The sequence below is a fragment of the Columba livia genome, chromosome 7 (genome assembly GCF_036013475.1).
Source record: "Columba livia isolate bColLiv1 breed racing homer chromosome 7, bColLiv1.pat.W.v2, whole genome shotgun sequence".
NCBI classification, from domain to species: domain Eukaryota; kingdom Metazoa; phylum Chordata; class Aves; order Columbiformes; family Columbidae; genus Columba; species Columba livia.
The window spans coordinates 20,379,814-20,401,570 of NC_088608.1; the positions used below are offsets into that span (position 1 = coordinate 20,379,814).

At 41.4% G+C, this 21,757-nt stretch overlaps 1 protein-coding gene across 5 annotated transcripts in view; it reads right to left on the reverse strand.

Moving 5' to 3' along the window:
* Window positions 1–14,314: 14,314 nt before the first annotated feature.
* Window positions 14,315–21,757, reverse strand: part of STK39 (serine/threonine kinase 39) — a 101,661-nt gene continuing 94,218 nt past the window's right edge. For all 5 annotated transcript variants that reach the window (XM_065069750.1, XM_065069751.1, XM_065069752.1 and 2 more), the window contains 2 exons: window positions 19,840–19,904; window positions 14,315–15,794 (listed from right to left, as the gene is read on the reverse strand). In XM_065069750.1, the coding sequence (XP_064925822.1) occupies window positions 15,720–15,794; window positions 19,840–19,904 (140 nt within the window). In that variant the 3' untranslated portion in view covers window positions 14,315–15,719. The remainder of the gene's footprint in view (window positions 15,795–19,839; window positions 19,905–21,757) is intronic.

Sequence of the window (21,757 nt, forward strand, 5' to 3'; positions counted from 1 at the left end):
GATTTCATGTAGCTTGATTATCTTAATTACAAGCATTCTATTTTCTCATTTACTTAATTGATTGTCATAGATTTCCAAATAAATTTGCACTGCCCTAAGTGAAAACAATATGTAAAAAAACCTCCTTGAAACTGCTGAAGCTGGCCTATTCAAGCAGCACCGTGCCAGAAAAGGACATCCGTTTGACATGAAACATGGTACTGAATAATATCTGCTTACTCTTCTCTTGTTAAAAACAGGAATTTATGAAATGGAAGGAGTCATCTGGGGTGGGGAAAAAAAAAAGAATACGCCTTATTGATTCAGCTGCACCTGTAATAGAGTTGTCTGAAGTATCTCCTCTGATGACATGCCTAACACAGGAAAAAAGATCCCTTTTTCTGCTAGGTCTGCATGTTAGCTGACTCTATATCATATCTCTGCCTCACCTGAAAAAGATAAGGAGACCGAGAGGCGATTTATTCGTCACGCAGGATTTATCCTTGAGCATTTATTCTGCAAAGGCAGTGTTACACATCAAGCTGTGCAGAATTATGTGCAGTGGTTTTGTAATGCAGACAACTTCTATTTGGGGGAAGAAAATACTCCAAACTTGAGGTGTGCTGGGTAACACCTACCATCTCTGCAGCTAAGTCAAGACTATCAAGAATAATTCCAATACCTATGTCCCTTTTTCCTTTAGGAGTTCCTCTCTCTGGCCTTTTTCCTAGCATGACCTGTTTTCTCAAAGAGAAAGCAGAGCTCTCTGGCACCTTAGTATAGCAGTAAAAGCAAGGGGCAGAGAGCTCCCCAAGTATCATTAGGGAAGTGCTAGGAGGGCCAGAGCATAAAACTATCTGTCCTCTTTCGGCAATAAAGACAGCAGTCACATAAGTGAGATAAACCACAGCCAGTGCCTGGACTCATTCATTGTGATACACCAGCCATTGGGCTCTAAGTGCATCATGCTCAAATCATGCATCGATTCTTGCTTAGCGTAAGACATTTATAGGAACATCTTAAAAGCAGTGCCGAAGTGTAGCAAGAACAGAGAGGGATAAAACATTCTGAAACACTCTGGATTTTTTATTATTTATTCAACATTGTTAAAATCCCTCCTCAAAAATAATCTTCTATTGTGAGAAGTTTCAACAGTTATCCTTTATCTGTCTGACCTTATCCTCATATATATTCAAGGACAAGTAACTAAAACATTGGTCTCCATGATCTGCTGTATTGCAGACTGCATTTGGATTGAGCTGAGAGAAACCAGACTTGATTCAAGTCACAAGCCCCCTCAGTTCCAGGGGATTTATGCCTTTTTACAAAGGGCTGAATTTCAGTCTCTGTGTCCAACTCAGGTTTTACTCCTAGTCACAGTGAAATCAATGGGGATATCATCAAGGTTTCTGGGGAAGAACACTGTACTCCAGGCGGTAGTTCACTCACCAGAAACTCCAACTCTTAGCAAATGCAAGCAGGAAGACAAAGCAAGTAGCAATCTCTCCACTTTCCCATTAAGTCTACTTCTTACGAAGACAAAGCGGAACATGAGACCTACAGGCTGGTAACCTGTGCAATGAAAGCAGCAATAGAACACTCGCTCCTGACAGGAGAGGGCTCTGTGCTGTTATCCATCACCTGGCTCCCTGCCACCTCACAAACATTATATTCTGCTCATAAAAAGTCTGGCAGCACTAACAAACACCTGCTGCTGGCGAGAGCAAGAGCTCCACCGGGCTGCACCTACTTCTTGCACTCACTCCTTTTCCATTCCCTACACAACTTTTATTTTTGCAGCCATTGCACTGGAGAAAAAGTGGTGGTATAACGACACCTTTCCTAAACTTTCATTTGGAAGAACCCCAACAATCTAATTTAGGATCATTTTCTTCTCCCTTGCTAATGAGACAAGCATGGATGGTGTTTTCAAGTTGGCATCAGGACTTGCTTGTGTCCCTGCAGTTCCTCTCCTCCGTTCATCAGACCAATGTCCACTATCTTTCATCTCACCTCTGCCTACAGAGATCATTGCACAGCCTAACAGATCTTGCCATCACACACTTTATATGGTTTTTTCCTTATTCCTTCTACCTTTCCTAAAATAACCTTCAATAGTTCATCAGAATTCAAACCAGCATTTTTTCACATTTCATTTTAATTTCCATTTAATCAAGTATACCTTATTCCATAATTTCAGTGTTTTAATCTTTGTATCTGCTTCTGCTCCCTGTGCTGCCTGCACTTTCCTTCTGTCTTTCTAATAGTCAGACATCCGGCACTGAATCTATTACAAGAGTATTTGCATGAAGGCTGAGCACAGCGGTACTTTTCTCTATCTCTCTTTTTGAGGTATCAACAACTGCGTTATTGGATTAGTTTCACCAGACAGGACAGCTTGTCTTATCACATTTAAAGCAGAAAATTAACTTTTGCTAGTATCTGGAACAGACAGCAAGTCCACAGGGCTAAAGCAGCTACAGACATGGCAGGTGTCAACATACACATGCTATTTTTAAAAGCATTTAGTTAATGAACTTTCTTTATATAGAAAAACAGTTCCTCTCACAAGGGCCATAAAAAGGTCCAGAATGTTCAGGATAAGGTGCACTGGGGCTTCGCATTATATTTGCTATCACTTTGGAACCACTTACTCAGCTTCCAGGTTTACCAGGTGTTGTTGCAGTTTGGTTTATGGAACGAAGCGTTGCTGCCTCCGGGGAGGGGTCTCCTGCACTGACAGGGCTGGCTCCAAACTTCCCGAGCACCATTGTATTCTAACCCATTACAGCATATCCGTACTCGAATTACAAACTCATCTGATGCCAAGGTTGATGATAGGCTGCTTTAATTGGTCATTAAAAGCCAGTATTATTTACTGCCTTGTTACTTGCACTCAGCATTTCTACACATGGGGATAAAACTAATGGGCTAGAATAAAGAATATATACAGCAGGTAATTAAAACTACATTTTTTAATAGAGGAACATAGACACACACAATGCAAGTGCTGGCACATACTTAGAAGTACAGGTTGTGAAAGTATACATTTTAATTTGTATTATACTGCAATTTCGCTGTTACTTCAAACAGATGGGCAAGTCGTGCAACGTTTTTAAACTGATTTAATTACTTGTAAAAGTATTGGCTTGTGTTAATTAGATGCAATACATTACACAAGGGCTCACAAGGGCTTCCTTTAAAAGGGGTTTTGAACATGTAAGTATCTACAGGAAAACAAAGAGTCTTGCAAAACAGTTATTGTCTATTTGTTTTATCAATACAGAAAGAAGATCAAAAAATGCACCACTTACACAAGACAAAAATGTGTCTAACATGACAGATATTGCTGTTTATTTGTACCTCAGAAATAGGTGAATATCAGGTACATCATGTAGACAATATATCCATATGCTTACAATGATCAGACTAAAACTGATTACCCTTATTCTCCCCCTAAAAAACTACTAGCTAAGTGCGCAATTGAGGTAGCTGGTGTGGGATTACTAATGTCGCCCTTGTTTAGGGCAGTCATGTGCTAAAACATGAGTGATGTGGAAGAAGGCCCGTGGGTTACTCTGAACATGTATGAGCCTCCAAAATATCTAGACCTCTACTCTATTGACTTTAAGGTTTAAGATCCAAATGTTGCTTATCTTGAACTCCAGGGATATCCTGTAACAAAAACCTTCATACCCAAGGAGCACCAACTCTATGAAAATAAACTATGAACAAAACCAACGCATCCAATAATAAACCTAAGTAGAGAAGTAGAAAAACGTCTCGCCCACTAAGTACCCCAGAGAAGAAGACCTCAATTGGATAACCAAACAAATCCATGGGGCAAGAACGGTTATTCAGCTCCCAGGTTGCACTACTAGGAAAGCAGAAATGAGCAAGTCCTTTTGGACTGAAGAGGCAGGTCCTTCTCACCTCTGAGAGCAAGGGCTGCCCTCGGCATGGCTACTAAAGAACACAAATGAGACATATCCTGACCCACTGAGATCCTACGTATCCTATATCCTGAAGACTCGCATCAGCCCCAGGTTTGGGTGCTTTCTAGCACAAACAGGCAGAAACCTTGCAGGTACCTTGGTTACACCTTGGCACAAAACTTCTGCTGGGGAACAGCGCATTTTACCTTGGAGAATAAATCATGGTGCCCCCAAACCCTACATATTGGGATTTTTAGGCTTTAAGGAAAGCGAACCCTTAGCAGATAAAGTTGTCTCATTTGTGATAGATCATCTCTTTCCTAGACATTTCAGATGATGAAATGCTTTACATTTTTTTATGGTTTTGAAATTACTGTGCTGGAAATGTCATTGAAAACAAGCTTGCTCTTTTATCTTCTGCTAAACCCAAGAGAAATACCACTTCAGAGGAGTATATTACATTTCATTTGAATGCTAGGACAGCCGCATCAGTAAGTAAACTAAAAACCATATGGGTTGTCAGTGTTAATACTACCACCTGCCCATGTTTTCCCTTTCCAGCACTGATCATCAATCATATTTCATTCTCTTATTTTCCATGCCCTTCATTTCAAAAGTACCTATCAGTTTATAATTTTTTTTTAATGCATCACAATTTCAATATGTCTGTATTTTGTTTAAGGGGAAAAAAGCTCAATGTAATGCAAACATTTTTAAAGAGGAACAGAAAAAACTGCACCTGCCTGGCATGTGAATTATAAAAAATAAATGAGAAATGTTTTGTTATTCCTTGACATGTACTGGGAGGATGGGTGACAGCTCATGAGGAGGAGACATTGCAGCAAACAGTACTGTACTGTCCCTTCCTAGGTTTCAGTTTTGCTAATCATGCTGTTGTTTGAGAGCAAGAAAACCTGATCTAGTTGAAAGCTGAGGTTTGGACCAGATGACCTTTAAAGGTCCCTTCCAACCCAAACCATTCTGTGAAAGGAAACTAAAATATCACCACCCGCAGCTGAAGAAGCTTATGGAATCTATATAGGTACCATTTTATATCTTGCAAAGTGCATTTATATCCTCTTTCCTAAATTTGCCAATGTCTGCACTAAGAGGAAATGATATACAAATAATCTCTCTTTGTATTAACTTACCATAAATTCAGACAGTAATATAGTTCAGTTCTATGAGAATGGGTATCTTGGAAAGCCTCTCCAGAAGGCAATAATTTTGCCTTTAATTATAAAAATTATTTCCAAGAATAACAGAATTGTTTTGTGACTAAGACAAGGATTATGATCCTTGTCAGATAAGCAGTAGAAGCCCTAGTCTCCACTCTTTTTTATATACTTATTTAGCTAGTGTTAACACGTACACATATTTGTCTCCAATAGAAGCTTTTAAAGGATTCTTACTGAGATTGCTGCATATAAGCAGTTGAAATGGATTTGGCTGGGGTTTGTTTTCTTTTTTTTCAAATGCCTTTAAAAGTAGTGACAAATTGCTTAAGTGCACAGATTTATTTTGTCAAGCGCTAGTAATGCTTGGTTAGCTTAATTTGTGTTGACATACAAACAGAACCCAGGACTAGTCAGAAAAAAGCAAGTTCACAAGTAACAAACAAATAAAAACATGGTATGTACATACCAAGACCTCAGTACTGTAAGAAAGGACTGGTTTGGTATACATCCAAAGAATAATACCAGCTACAAAATGGGTTTGGACTTTTTCCCCACATTACACATAACTCTGTAGACATCAAAGCTCTGGTTTGGTTTTGTTTGCAATTACAGCGGTAGCTTTTAAAAACCACAAGTGACTGCTGGAGTAAATCAGACCTGAGGGAGTTCATATTACAGAACATTTAGAAATTACTCAACAATTCGTGTGGCTCCATCTCAGTCTCCAGCAATGACAAGCAAGAACTAAATCACAGAAAGCTGCAAGCAAGCTCTGAAATGGTCTCCGGGAAGGGGCAGTTCCCAGGCAAGACTATGCATAGCTTCCGAAGGGAGCCCGCACATCCAGCACACACCTCCACGTGGACCACAACACCACGGCATCTGCGGGCCCAGAGATTTGCTCGATAGACAGCGAGTGGTCCATGGAAAAGGCAAAGGGGAGAGAGGAGGAGGGAGACGGAACGAGGGCCCGAGTTCTCATTTCTCTCATGTTAAGTTAAGTGCTGCAATGCCGGGATTCACCTGAAGATATAAATCCTCATGTAACAAATTAAATTTCAGAACTGAGGGAAAGGAAAATAAATTATTTTGTGAACTGCAACAACTGTCTTATATAAATATACGTGTCCGTATATAAACTAGGATTGAAAAATAAATACTTTGGAGAATTGAAGAGTTATTCACACCATTTTTGGAAAAATCAAATGCCACTAGTAAAATTAAATCAGTATGTGAAGTAGTGAAGTTTTGTTTAAAAAATTGCCACCATTTACATTCTAGATAAGAAGCAAGGGCAGCATATAAACAAAGACAAGTAGCACAAAAGTGTGCATTCCCCTCCAGGATGGATTAAATACTTTATAAGAGACTCTTGTCCTCATCCTGAATTTTTTTGTAGTCACGTAGCTCAGTACAATGCAAGCACTAAAGCCACCAAGTGAAAACAACTGAGTTTACAATAGATATGTGCTGGTGCAGGGTGAGAGAACCAAAGCCAATGTACTTGCTTTCAAGTGCTTACAATCCACATACACTGCAGCAAAACAAAACTACACCGCATGCACTGGCAATGCTACACTCGCCATCCCTCCCACTCCACAGAATGTTCTCCTCATCCTTTTGACTGTCTGATAGATATTAACGGTGAGCACAGACTGAGCACCGAGACTACCACGCACAGGCAATGTTCTGGGGTCCCCACGTGCTCCCGCTGTGCCTGCGGGGACCCCGGGCTGAGCGCTGGGCCCAGCGGCCCCGCGGCTGCGCAGCCACCGCCAGCACACGGGCAGAGCCGAGACGGGCTGGAGGGGGGAGAGGCCAGAGAGGACAGGGCAGCCACGCAGGAAACGGCACCAGGAAAGGATTGCCTCAGTGGAGACAGCACGAAAGAAGCTGCAAGATGAAGAGCGCAAGACAAACAAGCTCTCTGAGCTGCAGCTTTGCCCTTTTAAAGCCAGAGACTATAGTACCTTCAGTACCATAACCAACCTAGTCTCCACAGGAAAAAACAATTACAGCCACAAGGACAACGCGAGAGCAGCAGAAGTGCCCCGCAATCACTGCTCGCCCAGCCCGTGGCTTTGCGGCATCCCCTCTGTGGTCACTTCCAACCATGCAGTGTCCCAGGGTGGGACCCGCGCTTTGCTGGGAAGGGCAATCCGCAGAGTGCCCTGCAGCCCCAGCAGAGGGCAGGGCAAGCAGCACTTCCCAGCTGCCAGGATGGCTTAAAAACATTTATTTTTTTTTACTATTAGGAAATAATTTGTTTTCATGGGCTATTTTTGCAAAAGTTGCTTCGTTATTCCGGTGTCACCCAGCGGGGATGCACCGGAGCCAGCGCGGGGACCAGCAGGCTCCAGCTCCAGCAGCACCAGCCAAGCGCGGGGCCGTCCCAGCCCTCAGCTCCCCGGCCTGCTTCACATTTGCAAGGGTCACAGCACAGTCCTAAGCTGATCCTCTATAAAGCTTCCACAAAACCATGCTGATTTCCATTAGCATTTGGAGCCTCTGTTTTAGATGAGATTTTTTTCTGGTAAATACAAGTTAATGTAATATCTAGTTAATACAAGTTTACTTCCAGGTGAACATGCACAAAGATGACATTTCAGCATAGAACAAAAAAACTATGAAAGATAAACAAATGGGTACATACAGAGTTACAAAATATCACAGTACAAATAACTGTTTCATATGCGTTGCCTTGGCAGTAATTAGCATAAATAAAAACATTAAAAGGTATATTTGCTAAGTGGCAGCCCCACAGATACCTGGTAAATGCAACAAAACAGGCCTTCTGCAATTATTAACTAGTCAAAATTTTATCTTGGGCTAAAGAACACTTTTTGTCTCAACTGAATTTGAGAATATATTATCTGCATGTTCTAGTATTTCAAAGTATATCCCTTGTTAAACCAAAACAGTACCAAACATTTTCAGGATGCCAATTTCACAGCAAGTAAAATATTGTCACTTTTCTGTAAAGCTAAAAGCCTACATCTAACACACCGTAAACTGGAAAACAAATCTGTTTACTCTCCTGGACTGAAACCGAATGTTTAATTCACTTTGTTGTAATTTTTTGCATCCAAGAGCTGCCTTCAATTTAAACTGACATCAATGTGATTTGCCACAAGGTCACAGGAGTACTCTTCCAAAAGGTATTTTTAGGTCTTTGGCTTATACCAGAGGGGAACAATATTAAATTTACTTCAGTACTGTTACCCTCAGCATAAAATCTTATGTTGTCTAAAACAACGTATAGGGCACATGCAGATGTAACAGCCCCAGTCAGTTTTTTATTTAAATACATATAGCCTTACTATTAAGACACTATCTGCAATTACTTTATTAAAAATTAAAATGTTTGTCCATGAAAAAGACCCTGCTTGACTATGCTGACAACAGAATACAAAGATAAGGATAAAAAGGGGGAAAGAGCAACACTCACTCGCTTGAACAGCCCTGCTTTGATTTCTGTGGACTGGTCCAAGCTACAGCACCTTCAACCGGGACAGAGCTCAGACACAGAGCTCTGCTGGCCCGAGGAACCCCACGGGGAACCGCAGCCACACAACACGCAGAAAAAGTTTTATATAAGCACAGTGATGCATATAATGCTAAATTGCAGCTCATTAGCTCTCATCCAAGAGTCTCCATTTTTTTTTTTCCCCTCTCCAGAAAAGGTTTTTCACGAAGTATCAGGCAACCCACAAGTGCAGGAGTCTCCTCACCCTCTCAATCTGTTGTGAAGTATCAGGTTTACGGATGACTTGCCTGTGTCCCATCTGACAGACAGATTTACAAGGTTAGCACTGAACCTAATCAGAAACAATCAGAAAACTCTTTCTCTCTGGTGTCATTTTCTGCTTGGATGGCTATGCTATGCTATTATAAATAGGAAAAGCTTGCTGCACAAGCAGGGTGGAAGACTTCAGGGAGATTTTCATAATCACCTTCCATTCAAATCACACCTACTCTTCAATCATGATTGGATCCTTTTCCATTTTATAGCCTCAGGAGTAAACTGAGGAGCTCATAATCAACACAGATAGGGAGTGAAATTTTAGTCCCACTGAGGCTATTGTGCAGTATTATTAATTCACGGGGCCGAGATTTCAATAATGGTCCTTCCCTCTGGATCCTCTGTTCTAATTTAAGGTGTTTTTCTCCACCCTCTCCCTATTTCTCATCATATAGAGTAAATGCTCCAGGGAAGTTAAAGTTTGTTTTAATCAGAGGTGCTCCAACAAGAGGAAGGGGAAAAAGAAAAGATCCTGAATTCAACAGGATTCTCAGCTGATTCTCTGAGATGCTGGGAATAGTTCCAGGTTTAACAACCCCAATCACACATCTACAGCACTTTTCCTCAATGTGAACTCTTACTTCACGAAGACCACAACCACAGAAACCTCTCCCAGAGCTGAAAAAAAACGGCTAGGAATTGTATTTAACTTCACAGATTGTACATCTTGCACTGTCAGAAAGATACAGCTTTCAGCTTTTGCTAAAGACTCTGCAACCAAAGCAACCTCGAAAACCATCAAATGTATGTCTTGGTCTAAGTACAAAGCCCTCTATCTCTATTGCAAAAAGAGGCACAGAAAGTTTGGCTTTAAGAAGGTACTTTTTGCGTCAGAACAGAGCACTGTGAGCTTTTGGCCGGGGCACGTGCAGGGCCAGGGCCCGGGATGCAGGGCTGTGCTGCTGCAGGGCCCCAGGCAGGGACGGACGGGGCTCTGTCCTGCGGGGCTGACCCAGCCCCAGGGCCCTGGGACAGAGGGGCCCCCACCCTGAGCAACCTCATCTTCACCCAGCATTTCATTTGATACTTTCTTCTTTAATTTGGTGGTTTGTACTTTCTTGGTCAACAGGAGCGCTAGCACAGTGCAGGCCATTAGCAAAAGATGCTCATTTGCCAGAACAAAACAACCAACCTTTCAGCAACCTTAATAATACAAATACTAACAGGTTAACATGATAACGGTGACCTCGGCTTCCTCAACCTTCTGTGATGTAATCTGGAGAGCAGTAACTGTTAAAGGAGCTCTGCTGGTAACGGCCTTCAAAGCCTTTCCGTGCCCTTACATTATGGAACAGCACAGGTACAGGCCCTAACATCAAAGTACAGCAGCCTCAGCATTCTTTTCCTTTCTTTTTCCTTCCCCTTTCCTCCCCCTGCTCCCCCCCCCACCAGAATGCTTCATGAAACTAATTCCAAGCTTGCAAAAACGGAGCCGCAGGCAGAAACGCAGGCCTCTCCCTGACAGAGGCTTTCCCATTCAGCACTGCACAGTCCTTCTTCCAGAACACTGAAGTTTCACTGCTGGCAGATACAATCTTTTTGCCTATTTCTGTGTTTTTATATGACACGAGCAGCACAGAGTCCACCTCTCAAAACCACCGGACACACCTTGGTTCTTCTGGTTCATTATTTATAATTGCCTGTTGATGTGAAGAAACAGTTATGTTACCAAAATAACCTTAAATCCCTTTACATTTTCAGATGTCGGACCTCGACTGTTCTCAAATGAAACAAAGCGAGATCCGTAGTGTCTACAGATGCAGAGTAAACATGAAAACTAGAAAAGTCTTTTTCCAAAGTAAACCTAAAGAACCCCAGCACACCCGTGCATGAGCAGCACCTTCCTAGTGGTTTATGCAGTGAAAATGAAGTATTTCTCCTTCTCATCATACAATCTTCAAAGTCCCTGTAATTACTCATTGATCCACCATTGCCCATATTCTCAACATTACCCAAAGCAGCCAACTTCCCAGCTAATGAGTTTGGTTCAACATCCTGGACTGCCATGACTACACAAGCAGCTTGACGAGCATCAATCTAACAATCATAAAGCAGCTATAAACCCACGTTTTTATAGGCACTGTAATGTTACCCTTAGCCATTGAGGGAAAAATTAATAACTAAAATGTCACAATGCTCAACTAATATGCCTGGATATTTCATCAGTTGGATTACTGTGTAATAAAACACAAGTAAAACAGACTTTGTTGCAGTTTTTGTGGTTTGAGTAAATGCAGCTGCTCCATCAGCTCATTAGCAGAGCACACGCACAGGGACCCCGAAGCTGCAGGCTCCTGCTGCTTTTCCAACTTCTCATTTTAAAGTAATTAGCATTCCTAGCGCATCCCCATGCATGAGTACATCACAGGCGGGTGGAAAGGCTGCAGTGAAAAAATCCACAGCAGTTCACTGAATAAAGTTATATCGCAATTGATCCAGAGGGGAAAAAAAATACCAACTGCTATTAGATATCAACAAGGTCTCATGGCTTTGCTGCTTTGAAAAAACACAGGGGTGGCACCCTCTGCTCCCTGCTAAACAAAAATCAGCATTTTCTATGCACTCAGTTAGCAGTGTTTTAGGTCTGTTTCAGGTTCATCATCAGAGCTAAGCGGTTTCAGGCACAGGCTAATGTCACATCCAGCATCATTATGCAGAGGTAGGTGGTGAAAAGGAAAACAAATCTCTGATTAAGAAAAGCATGAGGGGGAGGCACACCAATTACAAGCTGCACGCAGCGCTCCCTCTCAGAGAAACAACAGTGCTTAAACACATTCTGAAGGGATGCCCCACAATCAAATTTCATAGGACTGCTCCAGAATACCCCAAATCGGAAATTTTAAATTAGAGCAAGCTGGCTGAAAAGGCACGCACGTTCACCCTTATCTCAGGGAGAAAAAATTTAGTGATGTTTCCTGGCTTATTTCCCTCCTCCCCCCTCCACCTCTACGCACAAAGCAGAAGCGTGCTCTGGGGCAGGGAAGTCTACAGAAGAAAAAGTGGTAGCACATCAGGCAGTATTTCGAGAAAGCGAATACATTTATCACAACCAGGCAGCTGCATTGCAGCTTGAATGCGACTGTGTGTCTGTGTCGGTGGGAACACTTGCGGTCAGCACTTGCCCGAGGAGGAGACGCGCGCTCCTGCTCTGACGGCGTGAGGAGCGCACGCTGCCCGCTGCCCACAGCCCACGCCACAGCCCAGGGCAGGCTGTGCTGCGCTAATTGCTATGTTTATACTCATCCTTTTTAACACCTTGAAAATAATGAATTACAGAACTGTGTTTCATCGACTGACTTGCGTCTGAGCCCACAGCACAGGGCTCCTTTCGGCACGCTGAAGCTCACACTGACTCACGGACACTGACGTTCATCAGCCTGCAAGGGCCCAGCTGCAAGCACTGGCATGTAATCACCACTACAGATGATTATATATTTAGAACCATCTAATTAAGCCCTATTTTCCCAGCCCCAGAGACAGCTATATGGTAACTCACCTGTTACAGCTTCACCTCATTAATTAGAGCCCTCTTGCTTCAAACACAGCCAGGTGCTGCAGCCAGCAACAGCCTTCTAACAGGAGCACCACACCTGCTTTGGGGCTGGTCACACATATGAGAACTGCACCCATTTCCTAAATGCTTTTCATGTAAACATGAATGAACAAACAGTTGCTGTTTTTCTCTTGTTATTCAACAGAGGATGCAAATACAGTATTCAGGAAGCAAATTCCTATTAAATTCCATGCCTATTTCTACTCTATCATCACTTGCACACTACTTTCTACTCAACCCAATGCATCTTTACCTTTTTTTTTCCACCTGTATATAGCTAAGAGAATAAACCATTTATTAACTCTATTTTAACAGACACTAAAGCTTTAACTACCTTCTATTTCAGGTCATTGTTCTTTTGAGCTCATTTAGCTCACATTGTATTTATTCACAATGCTCCAGCGACAGAAACAAAAATCAAGCAGTAACACGGCAGCGATAAAGAATGCTGCTGCATGAATTCACTGTCTCGCTGAACCAAGGAAGCCCCGCGAAGCATTGCTGTGTTTCTGCAGCAGACAGCAAGCCAGCAACAACTGTTAGAGCTTTTATCCTGCTACAATGCTGCTGACTCCTGCAATTAAAGTACTACATTCTTCTTTATTTAGCTACCTCCTGCAGCCCTAACCAGTACAGTAGATGAGCGCTCTTGGCAGTTGCTACTCATACCCCAACACCTTTTCCTCAGCCTTTGGGGAGGCGTATAGCTAGCGCAACACGACTTCCATCCAATTATATATTCCCACTTCTTTTATAGATCTGTGAAAACAACAAGCTTCCTTGAATGTTCATTTCTTTGCCTGAAACAGAAAGCGAACCAGCTAGCTGCTTTGCAGGTGGATTAGTCAATACGGGTGCAACGTTTCAAGAAGCACGCATTAATATGCCTAACAAAAATAATTTAACAGCAATGCTCTGAGCTTAACTCCTTCGGGCTGTGCTCTGCAGCGACCACATCGCAGGGCTGCGGGCTACCAACTGCGTCACTGGTAGCCGCACATCTAAGGTACCTTTTAATGTACTGTTCCTCCAACACAAAGGTCGCTGAGGAGCACCTGGCTGCCGAGGAGCACCCGGCTTCCGAGCCGCCGGCCCCGCCGCCCCTCCCGCCCAGCGGCCCGGCCCGGCCCTGGGCGGCTGCTCCTCCGGCCGGCGCCGCGCACACAGCGCATTAACCAGGGGGAGGCCCGAGATAAACGGCCCACTGTAGGGCAGCGAGGTAAAATGCCGTCGATGTGGAAGTGATTCCGAGCAGATGATCCGTACCGGCACCCCCGCCGCTGCAGAGACACCCAGAGCCAAGGCCAGCCAGCATGACTGGCGCTGAGGACACGCACACTCACCACGTCCGCCGCTGCAGCCAGCCCCAGCACAGCACACAGCCCCTCCATGGAGCAGCCCCTGCCCCGCCGCAAACCCCGCCCCGGGCCGGGGCTCCCCGCACGGACAGGCCGAGAGCACCAATCGCCCAGGAGGGCCGGAGGTGACCCAACCAGCCCCAGCTGTTCCACCATCCCCACACCTGGGCTGGGGCAGCAGGTGTCAGCCCGGCCCTGCCCTGGGCCCCACGCAGCCTCTTCCCCACACAAACCAGCACCCCATGGCATACAGGTCCTGCCTCAAGTAACTGAATGACTTCGTAAAGTACAATCACCTTAGAAGTCCTAAAAATGGCTTCCACATAACCTGACAGCTCTCCTGTGGGCAGGCAATCCGTGTTTTCTGCCCTTCTCCTCCATGTGAGGAACCTGGTGCCTTACGCAGGTGTCACTCGTAAACTAAATTAGGGCAACAGACATTTATAACACCACCCTGCTGCACAGCCGTCAAAATCCACACAGAGCATGGGAAGTCAAATACCAATCTGTTTGTGCAATACACTTTTATTTTTATTTTTTGAACCTTTGCAGTCATCTTGGAGTAATCATCATGTAAACAGTAGGATGGGATGGGATTACATTGAGTCGTACGCAAATGGCTCTAGAACACCTCAACAATTATGACAAGGCATTATAAATAACTTCTCTTAATAATATATATTTGCTGTTTTCAGTACATTAAAGAGCTGCCGCTTATCTAGGATTAGCTAGGAAGTAGTTTAGATTGTAACCTCCGAGAAACACGTCTCCACGTTTGAAAGTCTTTCTAAGGTTTGCTAGCTCCATAACATCTATGTCACAGGTTAAGCACAAAACTACTTGGATCAGAAGTCTTTGTAACAGAGTTTTACTGGATCATTGCACAAAGCCCTATTATTTTCATTCCACCTTGGTATTTTGCAGAACTTCAAGTAAAGCTTCAGTTCTGTTGTTCAAGTTTTTACCACCTGTATGAAACCGGTGTTTATCATTAAGGGTAAATTGGATCAGAGATGGACACAGTAAGCACTCTACCTTAATGACAACAGTTCAATGCAGTTCTAGCTCATAGACTCCCCAATAAAGCGTAGTCAAAATACTCTAACACCTTTGCTACTGTATATATCCTCTCTTTGCTCAGATTACTATATATACTTACATATATTGTACCATATGTACGGTACTTCTAGAAAACGGAGATTATTTATTTAAGCAGCCTCAGGCACATTCTTTAAACATTAATGTCTGCAAGGCACCTCCCACTCCCTTGACAATGTTTGTGGACTGGTTTTTAGACACACAACCAACAAAAGCTTACTAACGCCTAATTAATTAATTTCAAAGTAACCCCAGAAGTTACCAAATACTTCAAAGACATACCTGAAACTTTTTTAAATAATGGGAGATTAACTGCAAATAAGACACAATCAAGTCAAACAATTTTCTTATTACTAGGATGTGTAATGCATAAATATATGAAAAATAAAATTCACAGTTTTAAAACTAGAATTCAAGTTTGGTAATCATTCTTAACTTCTACATTTATGTCAATTTCTAAATAGAACAGAACAGAGGCAGTATTATCAACCACAAGTACAGGTAAAATAGTATCACTCAAAGTTTATGAAAGAAGTAAGCTTGATAGAAAATTCCTTTTGTAACCAATAAATACAGACACCTGAGTGCATTTCCACAGGCTTTTCACTTAGGGGGAATCCAAATCAACTGCTAAGAGACATTTAGTAGCATTTTGAATGTTAGCAGCAGCGGTGTAGCTGTGGGCTTTGCTTGTTCTGACTTTGTGACTTGCTAGAGAATGAAGCAGAACTCAGTGTGTGGTGCATTAATTTTCTTTTGCATCTAAGCTGGCCTCTTCGCAATCTCACAATTCGGCTTAGGGTCCAGGGCCAGACATCAGCTGACACTTAGCTGAGCAAACCCAATCAGTTTCACTTCATCGGGAATCTCAGTGCCGTCACAGCCAGAGGCCTGCAAGTACAAACAGAAACGTTCAGTATGTTACGCTGCAAAGGAGGGTTTGACAGCCAGATTATAGGTTTTCCCCACGTCACCTGGGTGGCAAACAGCTGACTCAAAGGGAAGCTTTCAGACTGCCTGGTGTATCCTGTGCCAGTGTCTGCTAACTGCATCCTCAATTTTAGCAAACTGTTTTAATCAATATTAAAAGTCATGAAAAAGTACTGGGAAATTAACACGTGAAGAACCAAACTTTCCAGACTGGATCCAAATTTGCTTTTTCATGCGAGCATGCTGCCAGCACTCGCGAAGAGCCAATAACCTACATGTACAGAATCTTCCTTTTACCATTGTGCTGTAGACACCAAATGTCTCCTGAATCCAGCTATTCAGTCTGCTTGGAACACCAGTCCACTGACTTTTAAAACAATATCTTGAAGCAGTCTATGAAGAGTAATAATATTTGCAAAACAAGGGCTTCCTTTCTACCAGTACATTCTAGTACTTAAAGCCGTGTAGCTGAGAACCTTCAGTAAAGTCTGTCAGTACAAACTGGCACAAGTAATCAGTTCACTTTTCACAGATAACAGTAAGAATATTAAACCACTTTGATCAGGACTGAACTGTTACTTTAGCTCTGCTTTAAAAAAACTACACATGCTGTAGGTAAAATATTTTGATATTTTGATTTTTAAATACAAAATCTGCTTCTGCAGGACAGAAGCAACTACATTTTTAATAGAGTTTTTTACATGTTTTTGACTGGTGTGATATATAAATCAAAATAGTAATACAATTGGATGAACAGTGTGTAACGGTAAATTACTTATGACAGATGTCTTCATACTCTTTGGTATATCCCCCCACCAAACATCAGAACAATTGGTTCACCCTATAAAAATGCTCTTGATCCTTTTATGCAGTAGTAGCAGTGGAACCCTTTGGTAGAACTGGTTTCTGTATATGCACTATAAGGAAAAGAGCCCTCAGACTGTGCACACAAGGTGCACCAAGTGACATTACCCACTGAGTTTTCATGACCAAAAATAAACTCACTCAAATGCTTGTGGAAGCATTACATTCCATCAGGCTACTCCTTCCACTTTACTTGGATCAGACAATCAGAACAAAATTTCTGTCTTCAGAGAGTATTTCACAGGTCTTATTCCACTGAAGCATCAAGTTAAAGCCTGAGATCATCACCATAGGTTACTATTAAGATACCTCAGTGGGTCTTGAATTGGGAATTTACTAAATAAATGGGATTTGAATTTTGCACTTAAATACCATGCTAAAAAGAGCTAATATTATTAATATAATTCTACACTCTAGCTAGCTATCTATCTCCTCAAAGCCTTGCTAAGTAACATATCTAGATGTGTATAGATTTTTAAATGCCTTCCTTATCAATAAATATTGCCTAATATTTAATGCACCTGGAACCCATTAGCTTATATTCGTGCTTAGCATAAGTACAACTACTATACACGAACTGCAACATACAAGAAAAGCTCTTAGTATTTGCAATTCACTGTTTAGTGACTGGAGGCATTACTTATCCTCCCTTTTTCATAAGAAAAATGCTTACATAAAATGAAAATTATGCTGCGCAATAATTTTGTGTTTCCTTGAGTGTTGCCAAGATTAGTTGTGTATTAAAGCAGCCACTTTCCCAAAGTGTGGGCAGCTGGATCCTGCAAGGAAGTCATCATTCTGTGTTAGCCAAGACAACTAAGGGGGGTTTAATACCATCTATGTTCTGTAGAATGACATCATTGTAAGAACAAAGATGCACTGTTAAAAATATATGCAAGAGGGAAATCAAACCTTAAAGACAGATTCATCCAGACACCTCACTTTAATAACTTTCTTTACCATTTTGGCAACAATTAAAGGCAGAAATGGTTAAGACATAAGTTGTTCTTTTTTCCCCAAAGATGAAAACTCTTGCTGTTTGAATAGAAATATTACATACCAGCAAAATACCAACACAAGCAATCTGCAAGCAGGGAAATATTAACCAGATTCTTATCCACAAATAGTAGTACCTAATCCTAGACTAAAGAGCATTTTTCAGTTGAATTATCTGTATGGATATAGGATTAGCTACATTTAGGCTTTGAATCCCCATGAAATATTTACCAACAAAATATGGTTTAATCAAGTTGTATACAAGTGCTCTTACATTCAGTGAGACCTTGCTGAGAGGTAACAAAGACTCAGTAGGGCACATAAACAAATGACAGAGTTCTCCTAGGCAAAAATTCATTTTAAAACTCATCTACACAATATAGAAACAGGCATAAATAGAACATATATTAAATTAATCCAAGGATAAGAACAAAATAGGATACTTATTGTGGTTATATTCTTTTCCCAGCAAGTAGGGAACTAATGTAGGTAACCTAGGTTAATAATATTAGGTTAAAATTTAACCTCAGGAATTGTTACCTAGCCAATATAACTTACCCTGAGAAGGGACAAAGATATTGATTTTTGGATTGTCTATTAATTCTGATCATGGTAAGGAGTAGGATTACAACAGCATTCACTCACTGGAATCTGAAATACCACATGATGGTAACTGAACCCCAGCAATAAAGCCAACTGAATTGCAGGAATAGCCCAACCTCAATTTTCAAGTGGGTTTGTTTTTAACGTATGTAAACATTAACTGGATACTATGGGATATTACATATTGGAATTTCACGCTTTTATTTTAAGTGTGTGAACTAGAAATCCAGACTTCTATAGAGCCTCTGGAGTATCTAAATGGTTTCAGTGAGATGCCATTGCCTGTACAATAAAGCTAAGTCAGATGTTTAGCCAGCAAGAACACAGATCAGCTGGAAAAAGAGAAGCACCAGCCTTTCAGCTATATTTAGATAGCAAGAGCCACAGAAGCAAAACACGTGTTCTCATCCCCCCACCCCAACCTCTTCCCAAAAGAAATGTGTAAGTTCTGGTGATTTTACTGGACTGCAGAGGAAAAGTGAGTCCAAATGATTTGGTCAGTTTAAACCACTCCAATCTATACTTAAAAAGTTACATGGGAAGAACAATCCTGAATTAATACATCATCATCAACTAGGCCACTTACTCTCTAAAAATGGCTCTCTACAGCCCTTGTGAAGCAGCTGCTTTTATAAACAAAGCTGTGATTCTAGAGACCTACTTATCTAACACACATTCAGTCTGGTCTGTCATACATGGCTGAGTCACGCTCAGCAAGGGGTGTTGAAATCTAATGGGTTAGAGTTTGGTATTTACACTTTAGGTATGTAATTTTTTCAACTTAATTTTAGCAAGAAATTTAAAAAAATACAGCACATAATTTCTGAATTATGTTTTTGCAATGTAAAGTTATTAATAGTAAATTAGATCATGATAGCGTCAAAATTGAACGAAATTAGGATCTATGGTCCAGGGCACAAAATTCACCACAGAAAAGAGTCCCAGGACCAAAAGTAGCGTCTGACGTTGGATATACAGAAGACAGAAAGAGGTGGGGAGGGAGAAACAAATGCAATACAGTGGGAGCAAGATCAACTTTAAAGTGTGGATGGTCAATCAAAAGAAGGTTGAAGCAGAGAACTAAGGAGAGGGCAGCCTGCATGCAAGAAAAGTGGTAGCAGGTGTTGGAAAAAATGGGATGGAACAAAATGTCCATTAGCGGAGGACATCTGAGGCAGGACAGAGCTGAGGAGTGGAGGTGGAGGGGAGGTAACCCATCAACTACAGTTTTCTCTGATTTCCTTGTTTCTGCAATTCTACCCAGGGGTTTTCTCCCTGAAGTTTCACACCTAAACCTCAGGCTTCCTCAGAATTCACGTGAACGAACCACCTTCCCCCTGCACAGTTACGGAGCTGTGTGACTGTACATATCCCTAATGTCCTGTCAAAACAAGGCTTAGCTGTTTTCTCTCTCATAGTACTTTCAATCATCTTATCTGTCAACACACTTACTCAGCAAAATAGCTGTCAATGAGATAAAATCCAGACTCTGTGTGAATACTATGATAATTACTTTGTTTCTTCCCTTCATGCTTTTACTTACCAACTTAAAAGTCAACGTTTTCAAGGCCTTTGGATCATCTACTATCTTCTGTAAGTTAGCAGCAACTGTAAAATAAAGTATGAAAAAAATACAGTTTACAGAAAATTGCATTCAACATTACATTAAGCCTCATTTTGAATCTTCTACTTAATTCTACACACATACATGTCCATAAATTGCCCTCTGAATCATTTAATCACTCTCTAGCTGTCTGCAAGTCAGAGTCCTGCCTCCTTTCTTTCACCGTCACTGATACTTTGTGACTATGTGAACTGATTCAAGGGAAAAATCTGCCTGAAAACCAAAAGACAGAAAAAAATGACCCTACTATGTTTCAGCTTAGTCTATTCCATAAACAATTAACAAGCAGACAAATGCAAGCACAGGGAAAATGGGAGAATCACACAGCCAAGGATAAGCTGATGGTTGTCGTGTTTTATATCATGTTTCTGCTGTAGCCAGGGCCACTATCAGCTCAAGTTTCTAGGACAAGCTTGAGCCTGCTCTTCCCCATTTCTCCTGGCTTTATGTGTCTGTTTCTGTCCTTTCTTTGGGCTGCCATTAGCACCCACACAGACTCATGGTGATCTATTACAGCTCACTACCAAAAGAAAACTGAGTAAAAATAAGAGAGGGAAACAAATAAGCTGATCTTCAAACTACTCTCTCAGTAAACATGACCAAGATTTGTGATGTATCAGCAATAAACGGTTTAACCGGATCTACAGACCCGAGTGTCCGGTAAAGGAAGCTGTATGCCACAACCGATGTAGCAGGAAGGGGATAATTTACTCCTTGAAAACAGAGGTGGCAGGAATATAATAAACTTTTTTTCTATCAAAACACCTAACTCACACTTTTAATTGGTCTGTTTTTACAATACTGCTACCATTAATCTTGACCAAAAAATTGTCTGCTTTCAGCTTCGTATCTTTACTAAACTTGCTTCCCAGCTTTGCATAGTCCTAGATCGCGAGCTAACTCGGACCAAACCATTGAGCACCTTTGCTCAAAACTGACTTCCGAGCAAAAGATGTCATCACCAGGACATCAGATGAGATAGAGACTCTGCACTTAGCAGAGCTGTTTAGACAAGATTTTCAAAAGGAAATAAACAGATATTAAGTGGAAGACATTTCTTAGTACACTGAGTAGGTAAGTACCATAAAGCAGAGAAGCAAGAAACCAGATGTTCTCCATAAACAGTACTTTCCACAGACTTCATAAGGTGAAGATATAGAGCAAACACTTGCATGTTCAGTGTCCTACTGTTAAAAACTCAGGTTCCTACTTCCTCCATCTTCTAACATCATTAGGATAAAATTTTCACTCGTACCATGCCTGATCATATATGATTCACTGTGTAGTTATAGAAATTCACCTCACAAGGGGAAGTACAGTATTTGGCAAGGGAATTTAGAGAAGAATTAGGCCAATGTACCACTGTTAAATGTAAATTACATTTTTGAGGGTCTCATTTTCTTTATACCACTGAAATAGCACAAAGGATTGTTTATACACCTGTAAAAAATTTGACGGTAGATGAAAGGCTGTCTGAAACTAAAAACAAGCCCTAAAGGCAACCATAAGGTACATTTTGTAGAGAACACTTTTTCAGAAAGGAAAAGATTAACCTTCACAGTTAAATGAACTCAACTCCTGGCACTACGACAAAAAGTTTTTCTGTTTTTCACGTTTCATTTTTCACAATCTTCTTTATTTCAGTCATTACAAAGAGATTTTATTTGAATCACACAATTCACTTTCACAATCAACAGGTCAATTTTATTGCAATACCTCCTACCTGATAAAATACATGCAAATAGAGATAATGCTTTTCATTACAATTAATAATTAGAACCTCATACACAGTCAAAAAGGAGTGTTCAGCCTCATAGCTCCTGAAGCCAGAATAGAA